The 16,206-nt window shown below is 40.9% G+C and overlaps 1 protein-coding gene across 1 annotated transcript in view; it reads right to left on the bottom strand.

The window, feature by feature from the left end:
- PIKFYVE (phosphoinositide kinase, FYVE finger containing) overlaps nt 1–15,961 on the bottom strand; it is a 57,266-nt gene extending 41,305 nt beyond the window's left edge. The window contains 7 exon segments of the mRNA XM_010149024.1: nt 3,078–3,167; nt 4,835–5,042; nt 5,767–5,938; nt 8,711–8,774; nt 8,776–8,815; nt 14,122–14,274; nt 15,790–15,961. Coding sequence (XP_010147326.1) covers nt 3,078–3,167; nt 4,835–5,042; nt 5,767–5,938; nt 8,711–8,774; nt 8,776–8,815; nt 14,122–14,274; nt 15,790–15,961 — 899 coding nt within the window.
- Nucleotides 15,962–16,206: the final 245 nt, after the last annotated feature.

Raw genomic sequence — 16,206 nt, forward strand, 5'->3', positions numbered from 1 at the left:
TGTTCATTGTGCAGTGCTTCACCAGAGCAGACATTGATCTTGTAGCATGCTAAAAGAACTTAAGCCTGTGACATTTTTCACTCTCCTCAGTACAAACTTGCTGCTTAAAGCTTCTTCCCCATCAAAGCAGAAAGAAAGCAAGCTATTGCTTTGGAACATTGAAGTTAAACACAAACTTCTGTAAAGCTCTTTGTAGAAGGCAGTTAGAACTAAGTTTTGCCACAGCAATCCATATATGTCTGCATTTGACTAGACTGGAGAAGGGATGGGATGCTAGGTAATTAGAAGCTCCAGCAGTATGGAGGCAAGAGAGATGTCAGCAAGGGCAGCCAACACCAGGATCCCTGTAACAGGGCACTGAGATTCCCCCTTTCCTTGACCCATTTAAAATTCCTTCTCCTCAGCTCTCTGAATTATGTGGCTGACAGCTTGCAGAGCCTCAAAGTTTGAGTATCTGTTTCCTAGGGTGGCTAAACTACCTGCTCAAGCTAGAGGTCACTCCAGCCAGCAATCTTCCTTGTACTGTGATATGGAGCATTCACCTTATCTCAGCCCACCTATTAGGAAATCTTGGATATGCACTCCAGCACAAACACGCCATTTTGCAATAACCATTGCAAAGCTACAAATGCAAAAACAAGTTCCAGATACCCTCTGCTACAACATCCCACAACTAGACTAAGCCTCTGAATAACCACAGTGCATCTTCTCATCCCACAGCAGCAAAAGCATGCAAGTGTAAGCTATTCATGTTAACAGCGCTCTAAGGAGTGAGGACAGAAAACTCTTTGGCATACAGCAACAGGGAAGCTCAAAATGCCAATGCTGAATGGACTCAAGAGGCTCGCAGCAGTCTCAGTGATGAAAACTGTTGCCAGCCTCTAGCCTTTGGAATGAAATTCATATAGCCAGTTTGCAAGCTCTGTGAAGTTAACAGACACACCATTTATTCCCAAGAATTCTCAGTGTGGCTGAGCCCAGGCATGAAATAGCAATGCCACCCTATTTCAGCTTTTGTACTGCAAGTAGGCACTGAAAGTAAAATAGTCTCATAATCACTGCTTTTTCCTTCTGTATCCTGGAGAGGAATACTGGGTTGATAAAGGTGTTTAGTTAGAGCTTTTTTCATAATTTATGCAGAATCAAAAAGAAACTATGTTGGCACTACATCCATATATATCCAGGGGTGATAAGCAGAAAATTTTTGTGACATTCAAGGCAGGCTAAAACTCTGCCAGTCTTCTACTGTTCAGCTGCTAAACAAGTGAGAACCAACAGTCACGCAGCTTAACAGAAAGCATTCTTATGTGGAAAATGAGACTAACACCATTAAGCACTCCTCCCAGTCATTTCACAGCAGCTACTTTAACCGTGCCACCTACCTGTAAGCAGCAGGGATTTTTAATTAGTGTAATAAGAGCATTAAGCAAGAATTCAACAGTAAGATTTCATATCTGTGTCTTTATCACCACCAGTTACACCCAGGACTTCATTGTATTCAACTTTTAGAAAAACACAGGGGGAGATTTTGCAATGAAAATCCTTATTCCTTAGAAGTACCTGCAAAGAAGTTCAGATCTCCCCACTTGCAACATTTGACTGTTGCACTGTTTTTTTCCCGCATAAATAACCAGTCTGAGAGAAAAAAAAAAAACCCACACCACCAGATATCCCCCACTCACAGAGAAAACAACTAATAGTAACTTCTGCTACCTGCGTCTAAATGCACCCAAGCCGCATCTTTTTTGTGTCTTCTCATCTAGAAAAAGGCATGGGTAAGCTTGCTTCAAAGCAACACCTTCAGCTGCTTTGAGAAGATCTAAAGGCTAGCATTGCTTAGTCCAAAGCCAATAGCTTGTTTCCACAGCTTCATAATTTTGAGAGAGCAAGGTTATACCTCATTGTTACTTCTGAAACTTGAGTCCAGACAGGTAAGTACTATGGTGAGGCCATGAATAGCCAGAGAGATAAAATTTAACTTGAATGAGCAGTTTGGGTCTGCCAGATCCAGCATAGAACCTTCCTTCTTCTGTATGTGTGAGCAAACAGCAAAGGCCTTTTAAAATAGACAACATCAACTCAAACAGGAAGTAGGAGAGCACCCTCAAGGTTTCAGACATTTCTTGACGTTGCTGCAGCTTTGAACTTTTAACTCTGGACTCCTCATCATGTTTTCCCAGAACTGATTTTTGGTACTAGTTTATTCACTGGTATTTTACTGACAACAGGTGAGATCTTTGGCTCTCAGCTGTACAGTCAGTGTGGATCTCCTCCTAACTGCCCCCTTCACACAGAAGGGATGAAGACTCCAAGCAGTCCATTCCCATAAAGGCACACCCAGCATCCTTCTCAGCTGATCCCTCCAAATTGCTAAACATTCCGCATTCATGTAACACCAATGTGGAGAAGTCTCTCATTGTCTTCTGACTCCAACACTGAAATTTGGATTATCTTTGCTCTGTTCCTCATATCCTTGCCTCACCTTTATTTTCCCAATTTAACCATAATGGAAGTATGTAACAAGAACCATAACAGAAGCACTGTGATGTCGAAATTACTTGTTCTTCTAATACAACCTATTTAGTGAGATTAAGCTTAAGCATTCACGATTTACACTAAAGCTCTCATGAACATTTCCAAGTTCATTCCAGCAATCTTGCATAAAGACCAGGATTTTAGCCTAAGGAAGCCTGGTAACTTAAATAAGATTATACTTAATGGAAGAGCAGAGGGAGAAGATGCCTCCCATTCTCTCCCCGTTACCCCCTTTTCTTCAATTTCCTTAAAACTCCATCTTTCTTAGCCACTTCTTTCCCTTTCCGTCCTCTTGGCCACCACCTCTGTTTCACTGACTCAGCATCAAACTATAGGTTCCTCAAAAGTAGTACATTTATTAATATAAATATGTACATAAATGGTCTTTCCTTATTACCATGACATATGGGTAACGGGGTGTACCATTTTAGACATGGAAACAGCATGTGCAGTAAAACAAGCCCCAAAATGCAGGCTTTTACAGTGCAGAGTGTGCTAGGAATGCATCCAGAACAGAAAATACTCAGATATGACTAGTTTACCTGTTCCTAGCTGGTGACTTCCCTGCATCCTCCTGGACAGACCCAAGGCGTGCAGACAATGTGGTAGTTGAAGAGTCTGGGTGAATCAAACTGCAAGGAAAAGGAGCTCATTACAGATGTTTGAGATGTGCCACATGTATCAGCATCAGAAAGCTGGAATTAAAATACAGTTAACTATAACATTACCTCTCATTCACACCCATGACTCTTAAATCAATAAGGCAATAGGGAAGTCTTTCCTCATCTGTACGCCAATAATATCTGGAGAACAACGCTCACGTCTTCTCCTTTCAGACTCAAGTCGTGGACAATACAGCCTATTCCCACCGCTCGTATTATCCTACCTTCCTCGGTATCCCTTTCTTACACGTCCTCCTTCCTTACAGGCTGCTATTCTGTGCTTTGGAGGTAGAAGCATTTCCCCCATCTCCCTAACACTGAAAGCTACCTCATCTCAATCTCTCTCCCTCTCACACACAAAAGCAGCCCATGTTTACTCAGTGTCTCCCAACAAAACTAAGTGTTCTAGTAGAAAGTTATCAGCCTTTCAAGAATAGGCAGTATTTTTCTAAAGTGCTACAAGCTGCCCAAAATTAAGATATAAATACTTGCTATGCACGTTCGTGTCTACAAGCTGTTGAACTGCCATAAACAAAGACACTAATAAAACACCAGAATACAGAACTAATGACACCTTTCTATTATTCTGTATACCTGGAGAGAAGCGTTCCAACCATACATACTTACTGCCTAATTCCAAATCTGGTAGTATTTATCCCAAGTATCACAACATTACTGCTTTAGATGACCATGACATTAAATCAGAACTGCTTTCCTTTATTTAGGCCTAAAGGTGGTTATTTAATTGGTTCCATAAAGGAGCACCATATTCTGAAAAGCAACATACAGAGCAAGAGTCAGGTCATTTTCTGAAGACAGTTGATTTTGAGATTCTTCTTTTAATACTATCAGAACCACTAGAAGAGATCTGCTGAGAGGCACAAGTCACTTACACTGAGGAGAACTAAAGAAAGGCTCTGACTCAAGATCTCCTCAGTAGTTTCACACCTGCCTGTTCTTCTGTTTTTAGGGAAATGAGCACAAACACCACATCTGATTATTTCTCCCTCCTCCTACATTAAAATTACATCAAATTACATTAAGGTCCTCAGAAATTAACTTACATAGCATTTAAACCAGAAGTACAGTGTTATTTTATTCATCCTCCAAATATAAAAATCCCCTAATTCAAGAGCAATAAGAAGAAATATACTTTGAAAGGAGATCAGAGAATATTACTAGTTGTCCCTTAAATCCCACTTCAGCTAAAATACATACTTACTTCCACCATTTCTCTCTTAGTTACACAGACAGCATCTCTCATATTCTCTTTCCCAATCCAAAATCTGACAGATAACAGCGTTATACTGACTTGATACACTGGTGGTTAGAAAAGACGTTTTTTGGTTTTGTCTTTCTAAACTCTGAAGCTAAAAGCCTGCTCTGACACGGATACAGAATCATGGATTCAAAAAGTTAAAGGAGGAACTGCAGATAATTTAAAACTCCACTAGAAAAGTTTCCACATTTCAACTTGAAGAGAAGAATATTACAGGCAAGCACAGAATTGGATTCTTTTTACAGGAGATATACTTCTAAATTTCCTAGACTGAAATCACCAGCTTTTTGTATAGGCAGATGTCAGACTGAAAACACAGTAAAGATTCTGGAGCTCAGCACAAAGCCATTCACTTTACCTTTGCCAGGTTAGATCCTCCTCCAGAAAGATGTTGCGGCTAGCTTTACGGCTCCCAACTGGAGTGCGTGGCTCGCCAGGATCCAGCACTGATACAGAACACGCAGAATCTGACAGAGCATTTAAGTCTTCTCCGATGGAGTTACTGTCGGTGGAGTGTGCATAGCTTAAGGCTATTTTGCGGCAGTAAGTGCAGGCTCGGAGATCCCCTACAGAAAGGGGAACCAGAGAGTGTAAGTGAACAGCAACAAATAGTACTCTGTTCCTACAGGATCAGAGGTGTGTAGTGGTGGGAAAAGAAGGATTTCCTGTTTCAAAACCTCTTTGCATGGTTAAGTCTAGTTCTCATATTCCCTTAAAGAGCACAACCCCAAATAGAGAGATACTCTGAGCGTATAATTAAGTCAAATGACGTGTAACACGTGATCAGCAAGAGAGACAGGTTGCGGGGGTGGAAAAAGAGCACATGTGCACACTGAAATCATGGTACAACAATAGCCAGTCAGATACGACATACCAGCTGATGTCTGGAAATTATTACCTCCGTCAGGAGACGTCTAGAGTTTGGTAATTAGTATTTGAAAGAGTTTCCCTCGCCCTCAATTAGAACTTGTGGCTCATTACATTTAAAACTACCATTACTAAGAGCAGCTTTTACGTGAGCACACTTTCTGTAGTGAGCATCCTTGTTAAATACTGGCCATATTTGTTTTGTCATCATGGATGTGGTGTCGATAAGATTAAGCAGGCATGGCATAATACACCATTGTGCATGAAGAAATTGGTAGAATTAGATCCTGTGATTCTTTTTGCTTATTTCTAGGCCCATTAGAGACCTGTACAGCATTCTCTAGCAGATGTCAGAATCTGAAATGCAGTAGTCCAGAGCTGAGCACATAGAGAATGTTCTGCTTCTCAATAGATAAAACCTACCTGTGTAGCCCATGAATTTTCCAGGGATTTCCTGATTGCAGCATCGACTACAGAAGATCTGCCCACAAAGTCGACAGTGGTGCCGCCGCCGGAAGGTGGTGAATTTCTCACTGCAGTCATAGCATTCTTTGCACTGGCTGTCAGGCATCCAGTACTGCTTCAAGTCACTGTCCTACAAGGGAAGGCAGCACAGAAGAAAACACAAAACTTTTCTTTGTAAATAAAAAAGCACGTTTAGATTCATGATTGCTTTGCAGCCTGTGCACATGAAAAAGACAATTCAATATATTCATATGTGTGTGTGCACACTCTTGTGTGCACATGCACAGAAAGGATTTTTCATGTGGTTTTATAGGGAGCCAGAAAGCTGAGGGTTCTTAACTGGGAAAATAAATACAGTAAGCCTTTGCCTTCTTGACCCAAGATGGAAGCAAAGCAGATAACAATTATCATGAGCTGTAAAGGTCAAGGAGAAACAAACATATGAAGTATTGATTGCTCTTCCCTTTCATTTGCTCCTAGCCTATGACAGCCCTCAAGAAGCACCAAAAAAAATAACCCTCCCCCCACCCCAGAAAAAAAAAAAAACAACCCCAAAACCTACCCTCAAACCACCACACACATTAGTTGAAGCTGTTATTCAGGGATAAATCAAGTTATCAGGACTTATCAGTGCAGGAAGATCATTTCAACAGCTAATACTGGGATGTACTTTGAAAGGATTATAGATAGATGCAAAAAGTTTTGTTATATGATCAAATTCTTCAAAACCTCAGTAAACAGTTATAAAGGCCTGGGTCGCAGAGTGATGCTGTTTCAAAACTCCAGGTTAACTGCTATGTGAAGACAATTGTGGAATGCACATTCAGCAGATAATGACATATACTGATTTACAGTCACAGGATTTTTTTTTTCTTTTCAAGTACTGAAAACCAAGAGTTAAAACTTCCATTTGGTGTTGTAACTATAAACAGAGCAAGACAAATCTCTCAATTATGATTCTGAGCACACCAGCTACAATTACCATGGATGGAGACAACTGCTAATGGTCACATGAGAGCTCTGACTGTGAAACACTCTTTGCTAGAGTTCAGTTCTGGCAATAAGCCTTTTCAGAGGAACTGAATACGCTGGGCTTTTCTTAGGAAGAGAAAGTGCTGCAAGAATTTTCTCAAAACAACCCAAGAAGAGGGTAACAGAGAAGAAACGTGATCCACACTCTGATTTTTCACATAACCAAAAAAGCATACCCTGAATTGGGGTTTGTCTCTAGATATTCACAAAGTGAAGTTTGACATAGCTGCTAGACCAATATAGCTATGATCAAGAAGACAACAACTTCATGCTGCACTCACCCAAGAAAACTCACACAGGAAGAGGTCAAAGACTGCTCAAGGCAGTCTAATATTCAAGACAGTCTTGAAATTTAAGATTAACACTAAGCTTATAAGCTTCAAGCAGGGAAAGACACAGTGAAGAACTTTGCCAAAGAACTGCTGCAAAGCTGCAGGGGATGTCAATTAACAGTTTTTGCTGCAGCTCTGCATGATAAGCCATGTCTCAGGTTCTGCCACCGACAGTGGCTGTTCCAAGCAGCAGAGCCTCTGCCCACCGTCTCCCCACAGAGCCTCTGCCCCACTTGCACATGGTGGAGTGTTTAGAAACACAGGCATTGCTGGTGACTCCTTCCAGCTCTCTGCCTTGCTCAAGTAAGAGCCAAAATTCATGACAAGAGGAGCCTATAAGGAAGGGTTCAAAGCAGAAGTCTGGCCCCTGTTAGCAGTAAAGGTTGATTAGAGCAACACGCCCCAGGACCTGACAAATGCTCTCTACACCAGTAAAGTGGTGTCCTGCAGAGACAGACCAAGTTCACAGCAGGAAGAAACTGTTGCCTGCAGTGACTTAAGCAAGACATAGCTGCAGTCAAGGACAGTGATGCACTACCATTTGTACCGAAGTCAGCATGCTGACAACTAACATATCACTTTCAGAGAAATATCTAGACACGTTCATTTACTGCTGCACCCTATCTGTTTGCACACTTCTCCGATAGATTCAAAGATGCCTGAAAATCTCCAGGACCTTCAGAAGCTGCCACAAACTGAAATTTTAGAAAGGGCAACACTCAACACTTTGCTTACTGCAATGAAAGGCTTTGTATCATCCTAAAATATATCACCCTTTCTACCGAAGCAACATAACTCCTACAATCAGAATAGTATTGGAAGCTAAGCAGGTTTACTCAAAGTCTACCTGTAAAAGCTACCAAGTCAAAAGCCTTTTTCCATTTCATTCTGTTTAATGAGATATACTTTCACCTGTTCCTGTATTGCTCCCAGACACAGCTATTTATATCATCACTTATAAATAATTGTGGCTTCTTGTCTCAACTAGATCCTCCTCTTAAAAGGCATGGTCCAACACAGCAGACGGAGGTGAAATCAGCAAGTCAGTGGTGACCACTAGACCCTTACCCAGCTGAATCAAAACTGATCAACAGGACAAGCCTTCCAAGCAAATATTGCTCACTAATCATTACCACAGTAAGTAGCAGATTTAATTCATCCTCTGAATTCTCATTACTATTTGTGACAGTCAATGTGTTTCACCTGCTCATGGTTAGGTTTCAAAGCAGAAAACAATCAGGTGATACTAGATTAGGTAATACAGAAGCAGGAAGGAGTCTAAAATGAAATTATCTTGTCCAAGTTCAAGAAGCTGAGCAACTGCAATGTTTCACTCCCATAATATGACAGATGTTTGACATGTCAAAAGTCAACCACAACTTAAAATTGTTTTCCCTGCACTCACACAATGAGTTTATTCACTCACCCTTCAAACATCTGAAAAAGTCCCTGTGATTTATGTAAAAATGAAGCTCAGAGAAGCCCAACAGAGTTCAGTTTCTAGACAGTTTAGCCTACAAATCCCTCAGAATCAGTACCTGGCTCTTCCCCTCCATGATTTCTTTGAGGCGCTTTAAAACAGTGCTGAGGCTTCTTAACTGAATCATGACCTCCAAGAGGTGGTTCTACTTTCCTTCGATTGTCTGCAAGGGAAGGGAGAATAGTATTCATTTCTTCCACATTACATCAACATTCACATCACAAAATGCCATTAGAGGGAGAAATGTTCACATATGTATGCACTTTACAATGATACAAGGTGTATCACTTCTTGCTCTTGCACTCTTCTCCCACAAAAGGAGCTTCTGATGCCAGATAGCTTGCTCTGACTGACACTCTAAATAACCACCGTCTGTGTTTACAAGAACTGACTTAAGTTCTCTGAAAATGAAAACATCTTTTAAAGAAGTGATTTTCAACCTAGTAAATGAACCTTGTAAGAGTCCTTTAGACAGCACGGAAATCCCATTTTAGAATGCCTTCTGGATATTAACACAAGATAATGGCAATACTCACATTTATTCTAGGACTGGTATAAGTCAATGCCTTAACCTGAATTTACTTATAAATGACTACAGCAAATCTCAGGACTCAATTGCTCAGTTTCTATTAAAAATAGTAACTCAGAATAAAATGTATACCGAAGTTCACATTTTTGAGGTTCTTTTGTTATTTTCTAGGAAAAAAAAAATGTTGAGAATCTGTAGCCATTCTTGATTAACTATAGCAGAAACTCCTGATTAAACTGGTAACACAGTTAATTTATTTCATATAAAATGCTAGATTACTCTGCAGCACTGCTGTACGAGTTACAAAAACAAGATCCTTCTCTCCAGAAGAATCTACAAACACAATGCTGTATTTACCCGAACATTTAAACATTTTGGAGTCACTTTCCTACACCAAGAACTTTCCTGAATAGTTTAAAGTTTCTTACCAGTTTTGCTGCTCTCCATCTGACTAGCATTTTATTTTGATTCCCCCTAGTACAGGAAGAACAGACATGGCTGCTTTCTGTTGACTGCTTCAGATGTCACTGATGTCAGCAGAAATGCTGACAGCGCTGCCAGAAGCATTTTAACTGTTGCTGTGCAGTAACAGCTAGGCTATTCTCTGTCTGCAGGAGAGCAAAGCCCTAAGAGTAATGTGATTAAAACTGTGGGATTCTATGCCTCCTCTTCAGGCTCTTAGTAGATATTTTTAGTTAAGTCAGCCCACATATAGCTGCTTAATGACCTATGTACAACAAAGAATCCACAACAGGAGATGATTTTAAAGAGATTCTAGAGTGCTTAAACCCAGTTCTGTGGCTACCCACTAGGATTTTTTTAATTTTTTTAATCAAACAAATACACTTTTGGACAGTACCGAGTTGAATATTTCAGGATGATTAAAGGGACTTAAATATTTCAAGAAAACATTGATAATGCCACAGAAACCTTTGGCTCCTCCTTACTTCTATCACAAGATCTATATTGCATTTACTTCCTGGACTTTACTGCTGTAACTTTTGAATTCAAGAGTATCTTCTTTCCAGGAATGTTGCTTCCAATTCAAGTAATTACTATCAGGCCTCCAGCCTAGCAAGCCACGAATCTTGTCAGGCAAGTAATTCCCAAGGTATGAACATACACAGCACTGAGGAAATGTCACAGGTAACTAACTCCACACTGGTTCTCATTAGTTAAACTTCCTTTTCTGTGTTACATAAAGCAATGCCAAAAGGAGGTCATCTACATGAGAAAAAGCATGCCATCAGCAGTAGGAGCACACAGCTAACCTGTTTATACTGGAGGAGCTGACCTATTCTCAGATTAAAATTCAGTTGGCTCTTTTCCTTTTCAATCATGATTTCTCCCTTTCTGGGGGAAAACATGCCATACAGCAAGAACGTAAGAGTAACTTCTTACATGACTTATCATTCCTGCAGTACAGGATACACTGTATCTAAAACACCACCCTTATAAAAGGGGTTCACATGCATCAAATCTTAGGTTAACTCTCACTCCCGACTCAAATCCCATTACTAGAAATACCACAGCCATTTTCTCAGTTAACACATGCACAATTAACAGATGTATGTTTTCAGCATTCTGGCTTTCCTTATTTCACCATTAAATCTGCAAAACTCATGTTCTCTTCCACAAACACAGAAACCGTAAGAGCATTTTTTCTTGCTTTGCCCACATCATCATCCCAACTGCCAGCAGATGCACTTCTGAAAAAGATTTCATAACTTCTTTTGATTTGACCCCCAGAGAGGTTGACCACACATACACATCCAAGTAGTGGTAAGGTTTTTTTAGCGCTCCTGAAGCGTCAAACTCAGTATATGCTACTAAAAACACAAAACCAAAACACAAAAAACAAACCAACCCACATCACAAGCCCACACAACCAAAAAAGCCCCCTGGAAAAAACAAACAAACACGGACCCCACCAACTACAATTAAGATTACACACAAGAAATTAGATTTTTAAAATAAAATTAAACTTTATTTATGTGTTTTTTAATCTGTTACGACAACCAGATCAGCTCCACAAACCTTTGCTTCTCATTGTTCAACCAGCACAAAAAAAACTGCAATAGATGAAGACACCTTCCTCATGGTTTTGATATATAAAGTCCTTACAGTTTCTCAGTCCACAACTCCACCATATCTTCACCTATTTACTCTTCTTCTCTAGCCAAACACTCATACAAGACAGTAATTTTCCACTTGCTATCAGTTCGCATTTAACAAACAAAAGCCAGCTGCATCTCAGCCCTGCAGTGTAACACCAACACGAGTGTGGAACATCTTTTCAGGACTACCATTTTATGCAGCAATTGTGGTTTTCCCATCCATTCCCTTCCCATCTACATGTTCACTGAACAAAAGCTCAATATACCAAAGGAATCCCTTCTAGATTCCCAATTTGACTTATTTCTAACCTATTTACCCTTCTTAAGCTACAACGTGCATTTACATTTTCCAATACCTGTTTCAATAGAAAAGATCTTCTGATAATGTCATGTTCTTTATGATTCCCAGTAACCACCACACTTTCGTCAGTCCTTCTTCCACCTCATATGATCATTGGCCTTTCCTTACTCCTACTAAGCTCCTTTGCCAATCCCTATTACTACCAGTCTGCTTCAACTGTCTAGCATTAACAGCATCATCCTGCCTGACAGAGTAACAAGCTAGAAGTGCTTTTACTACCAATGCTCCCTCTCCAATTGGTCAGCATTTCTAGTTCTCCTTAAACTGGATTTGCAAGCTGTGACAATTTCTCAGCACAAGACTACTTTGGTTTAATCCAGCTCCTTGACAGCACTCTGCTGACAGCACAGACACATGCAGTCAATACAACCGGCTGAGCACGCCGTCTCTGTAGTAGTGAGGCCAGCTCCCTCGCACTCTACTCCAGCACACAAGGATGCAACAGATGACCCAAGAGGGAGGCCACAGAAGTCAATGCAGAGTCTCAGAACTGTTTACTGAGCCATACAACCCACAAAGCATCTCTGATATGAGCCAGGCATCCAGTAGCTTCTCCCATTTTCATAAAAGCCAGTAAGGTGCCACTGTAACTTTTTTGTGTAAGCAGTTCTGAAGAGAAGCACACAACTGAAATCGTGCATATTTGATGCCAGACAGTTTCCTACAAAACCCATGTTGTTCCATGCCTGCAGTTTTCAACCAATAACATCCCCAAGCAATGAGAATATTTGCTGTGCAGACAGTGCAAGCTAATAGACAGGTAAGGGGTGGGAGTCAGCATCATCAGGAGCTATTTCATTCCACTGCTGTTTAGAGGCACTAGGAGCCTTTTACTTATTTATTCCTTTCAGTTTCTTAAGCTTGGCATGTTATTTAAACTCAAGTAGGCTAGAAAGACCTTTGTGGACTTACTCAGGTACTGTGTAACATCAGCAAGCGTAGGCAGGAAAATGTCTAACGGCCAAGCCTAGAGAAACATTTACAGGCCCACAGATAGAAGGTTGCAGGAACGCTCAACTGCACCAGACACCCCCCTGTCACTGAGTTGAGTGGGTGAACTGACCTACCAATCTAGGTGTTTATGTAAATCACATCACTTGTTTTCATACTTTTAATTCTTTAAATATGAGAATAATTTCTAAGATTACTTGTGCAGCCCAGCATCAGCTGCCATAGCAAAAGTAAAATTCTCCTCTGCCCAATGTTCAGAAATCCTCATAGACCTGATTATTCAGCAGCTTTTAAGACAAAAGAAGGCATGAAAATCAATTTTCTGAAGTTTACTTCAAACAAAAGCAATGCCTGACTTTTGGAGAGGGAAGATGCAAGTATTTCCCCTCCTTCAAATACAGGCAAGATGACCTGAAAAACTCCCCTGACACCTCTTCACCAATCCAGTACCTTTGCATTACACCCAGTTCACATTTGTTACAGCACCAAGATTATTTGAGGGAAGATACTCAACAGTGAATCAGGCCATTCGGCACCCAGTGTCACAGAAATCTCTCCAAAAAGCCAGCAAATCCTGCTTGGTCTAACTTTAGTTCTTTCCAGGGTGATTCATGATCACATTTTGCTAAGTGTGCTTTAATCCCAACCCAAGCACACAAACGGAGGTTTTCTTTAAAAAAAAAAAAAAAAAAAAAAAAAAAATCACAAAACCCAAAAAACACACACCCATACAAATTAACAACAATAAAGATATGAATTGTTTGCACTAGGTGCCATACTCTTGGAAATACTGTCTTGCACAGGATTTTTACCCAGCTTAGCAGTTTGCTCAAGGCTATCACAAACGGCTGACAGCATCCAGGCAGATCTCAAGAGGGACCCCTGCAATCTGCTTAGTACATCTTCCAGGTCTTCATAGAGCCATTACAGAGTTACACCTTTGAAATCACACTCATTTCCCTTTCCAGCTAAAAGGGATTCAGTATGGCATCTGGCAATAGTTCCAAGGTCAGGAATAAAAAAGGTTTAGATGCAAGTTCCTGCTCAGTTCTTCTCAAAACGGCTACAAGCAAACCCTGCATTTATAACTCTGCTGAAGATAGAAACATCAACCCCATTCAGACTGAGCTCTGAAGTTATAATGTTGCTTGCATGTGGCTCTTAAGAAACTTGAAGTCTCTCGAGACAAAGCAGAAATTTTCAGTATCAAGGTTCAAGTTAATTTATGATGTTAGATGTGTTTTGGCAGACTCTTTTGTTCCAGAGTGTTTTGTAACTGAAAGAGCAGAGCCCCAACAACAGTGTCCTCCTGGAACATTAAGAAGGGTAGAGGGAATATGACACTGAGGTTAAAGTGCAACCTCACTACTAGAAGCAGTGTACCCTGATACCAAATTCTGCTATCAATCTAGCCAGGTAATGAACCTTTGTTCACCTTCTTCCACCTCACTCTGAAGCATCACAGTCTGGCTAGTAAAACATTCCCTGGTAGCACAAAGAGCTGAAATTACCCAGGGTTGCAGATGATCTTCGTTGCAGCTCACCAGTCAGTTGTTTTTTGTAAGGAGATGGTGACCTCAGAGACTGAGCCCTGGTGGGATGCTGAGGACTGGACCAGCCACCACTCAATGCTTGTGGATCACTCTGTCCTGCCTCTGGCCTCTCTGCTGGGGATGAAAGCCTGCCATCATCTGGAGTTGACAAACAACAAGAAACCAACTGTTCAGACATGATAAAGACAAGTGTGTACAAAACGAAGGGGAAAAAAAATCTATCATAAACGGGTCATTTGGATCATGATTATACACAAGAGACATTGATTTTTAGTCTGAGAAGTACCATACAGAACATGGAAACAGGCCAGTATTGTCTGTCAAGGCCCAGGATATTTCAGAAATACCCAGAATGTGGGAAGTGTCTAAAAAAACCAGACTGGCAAACATGAGTTATTCTTGCTACATGGAATAGTTACATTTGATTATCAGCTGCTGCCCTGAAAAGTTTTTTAGTCATGTTAGAAGCCAGTACTGAGGTCACATTAAAGTTACCACAGCCTTTAATAAGCCACACTTTTCCATCCAAGGATCAAGTATAGACAGGTTCTCACTGATTCCACTAACATGCCCATTTCATATGCTGTTTCAAGGCTGTTTTCCAATTCTTTCCACACAGTAATTTGCTGACTCCAGCTACATTTGTCAGACAAACATGTAAAGCCAATATTGGCCACATCTTACGTTACTTTCAATAAATTAATAAAGACAGGTGATATTCTACTATGAATACCAAGTATTATTTTTCATTCTGCATAACAGGAGTCTGAACAGATCAGTTGGCTTACGTAAAAAGCTATCGGCCCTTTTTCCCTAGCCCAAACATTGCAGAAGTATGCTTAGCAGAGCTGGATAATGAACAGACTAAACAAAAGCAGCTGACCAGTTTGGTATCTCCAGCTAAGAAATGCAGTTTTTGTACAAAACCAAGGTGCATTCATTCACCACTCTTTGCAGTATGTTTCTTTGAAACAAAAAAGAAAGACTCACATAGTTCTTTCAAAGCTTGACCACTGAGAATTTAAGTGTTTCATGACACATGTTGCACAAAGTCCAAAAACAAATAGTGCTTTTGGATACACACAACTTCCACAAAATTTCACACCTCTTGATGGGGAACACCAAAGCCATGCAACTTAAGGGTGGACTTCCTATAAATACACTGCTTTATTGCAGCTCAGCTGTCACCCTGAATGTACTAGACGCACAGGAAGGTGGGGAGTGGAGAAAGTCTGGAGTACGAACATGCACTTGAAGTGCAGGCACCCATTTTGCTCATATAGTCTGGCAGAAGGTTCCTCCTGCTTTTAGCCACAAAAACTTCATACAGTCAAAGGAAATCCAGATGCCCAGCTAAGAAGTCTTACAACACCATCTGCTAACTGGCTCTGACCTTCAAGGACAGCCACAGATTTCTAGCTGCAGGATGATGGCTATCTTCTCCAACAGCAAAGCTCTGCTATATCACCCAAAACCAAGATGCAACAACCCTCACAAAATAACTGATTCACCATCCATTTGGCCAGCCATCAGACATTACAGTCATATTCAGAGGGCTTTTTACAAGTTCATGTGGCAGCAGAGGGCATCAATGAAAGAGACGCACACATTCCCCCAAGCACTTACCTTTGCTAAAACGGAAGAGATTTACAAAAGAGCTGTAGGCTGATTTAAAAGGAGGCTCATCCTGGTCAGGAGTCAGGGGTTTGAAGTGAGTGAGATGAGAAGGACTACTAGGAGAATGAGGTAGATCACTGGTAGAGTCCAGTGTCGGAGACCGTTTGTCATCTGCAGCCATTTCACGTGCCCTGGAAAGAGTTCAGCAACATGCATTATACACAGGGTGGTGAAACAGAACATCTTCCGTCAACTGAAGAAGAGGTGTCTCATTAGATGATAGAGGGGGCACATTCACCCCACTGACATCTGCTATTAGCACAGGTCAGGAGTGCCAGAGTCAAGGGGCCATGTCCCCTGCCTAGTCAATGGCAAGAGATCGGCATCTCTGCAGAGAGCAATTCAGAGCTCCTAGTTAAACATCCA

This window comes from Eurypyga helias, unplaced genomic scaffold (assembly GCF_000690775.1).
Source record: "Eurypyga helias isolate BGI_N326 unplaced genomic scaffold, ASM69077v1 scaffold25553, whole genome shotgun sequence".
Taxonomy (NCBI): Eukaryota; Metazoa; Chordata; class Aves; order Eurypygiformes; family Eurypygidae; genus Eurypyga; species Eurypyga helias.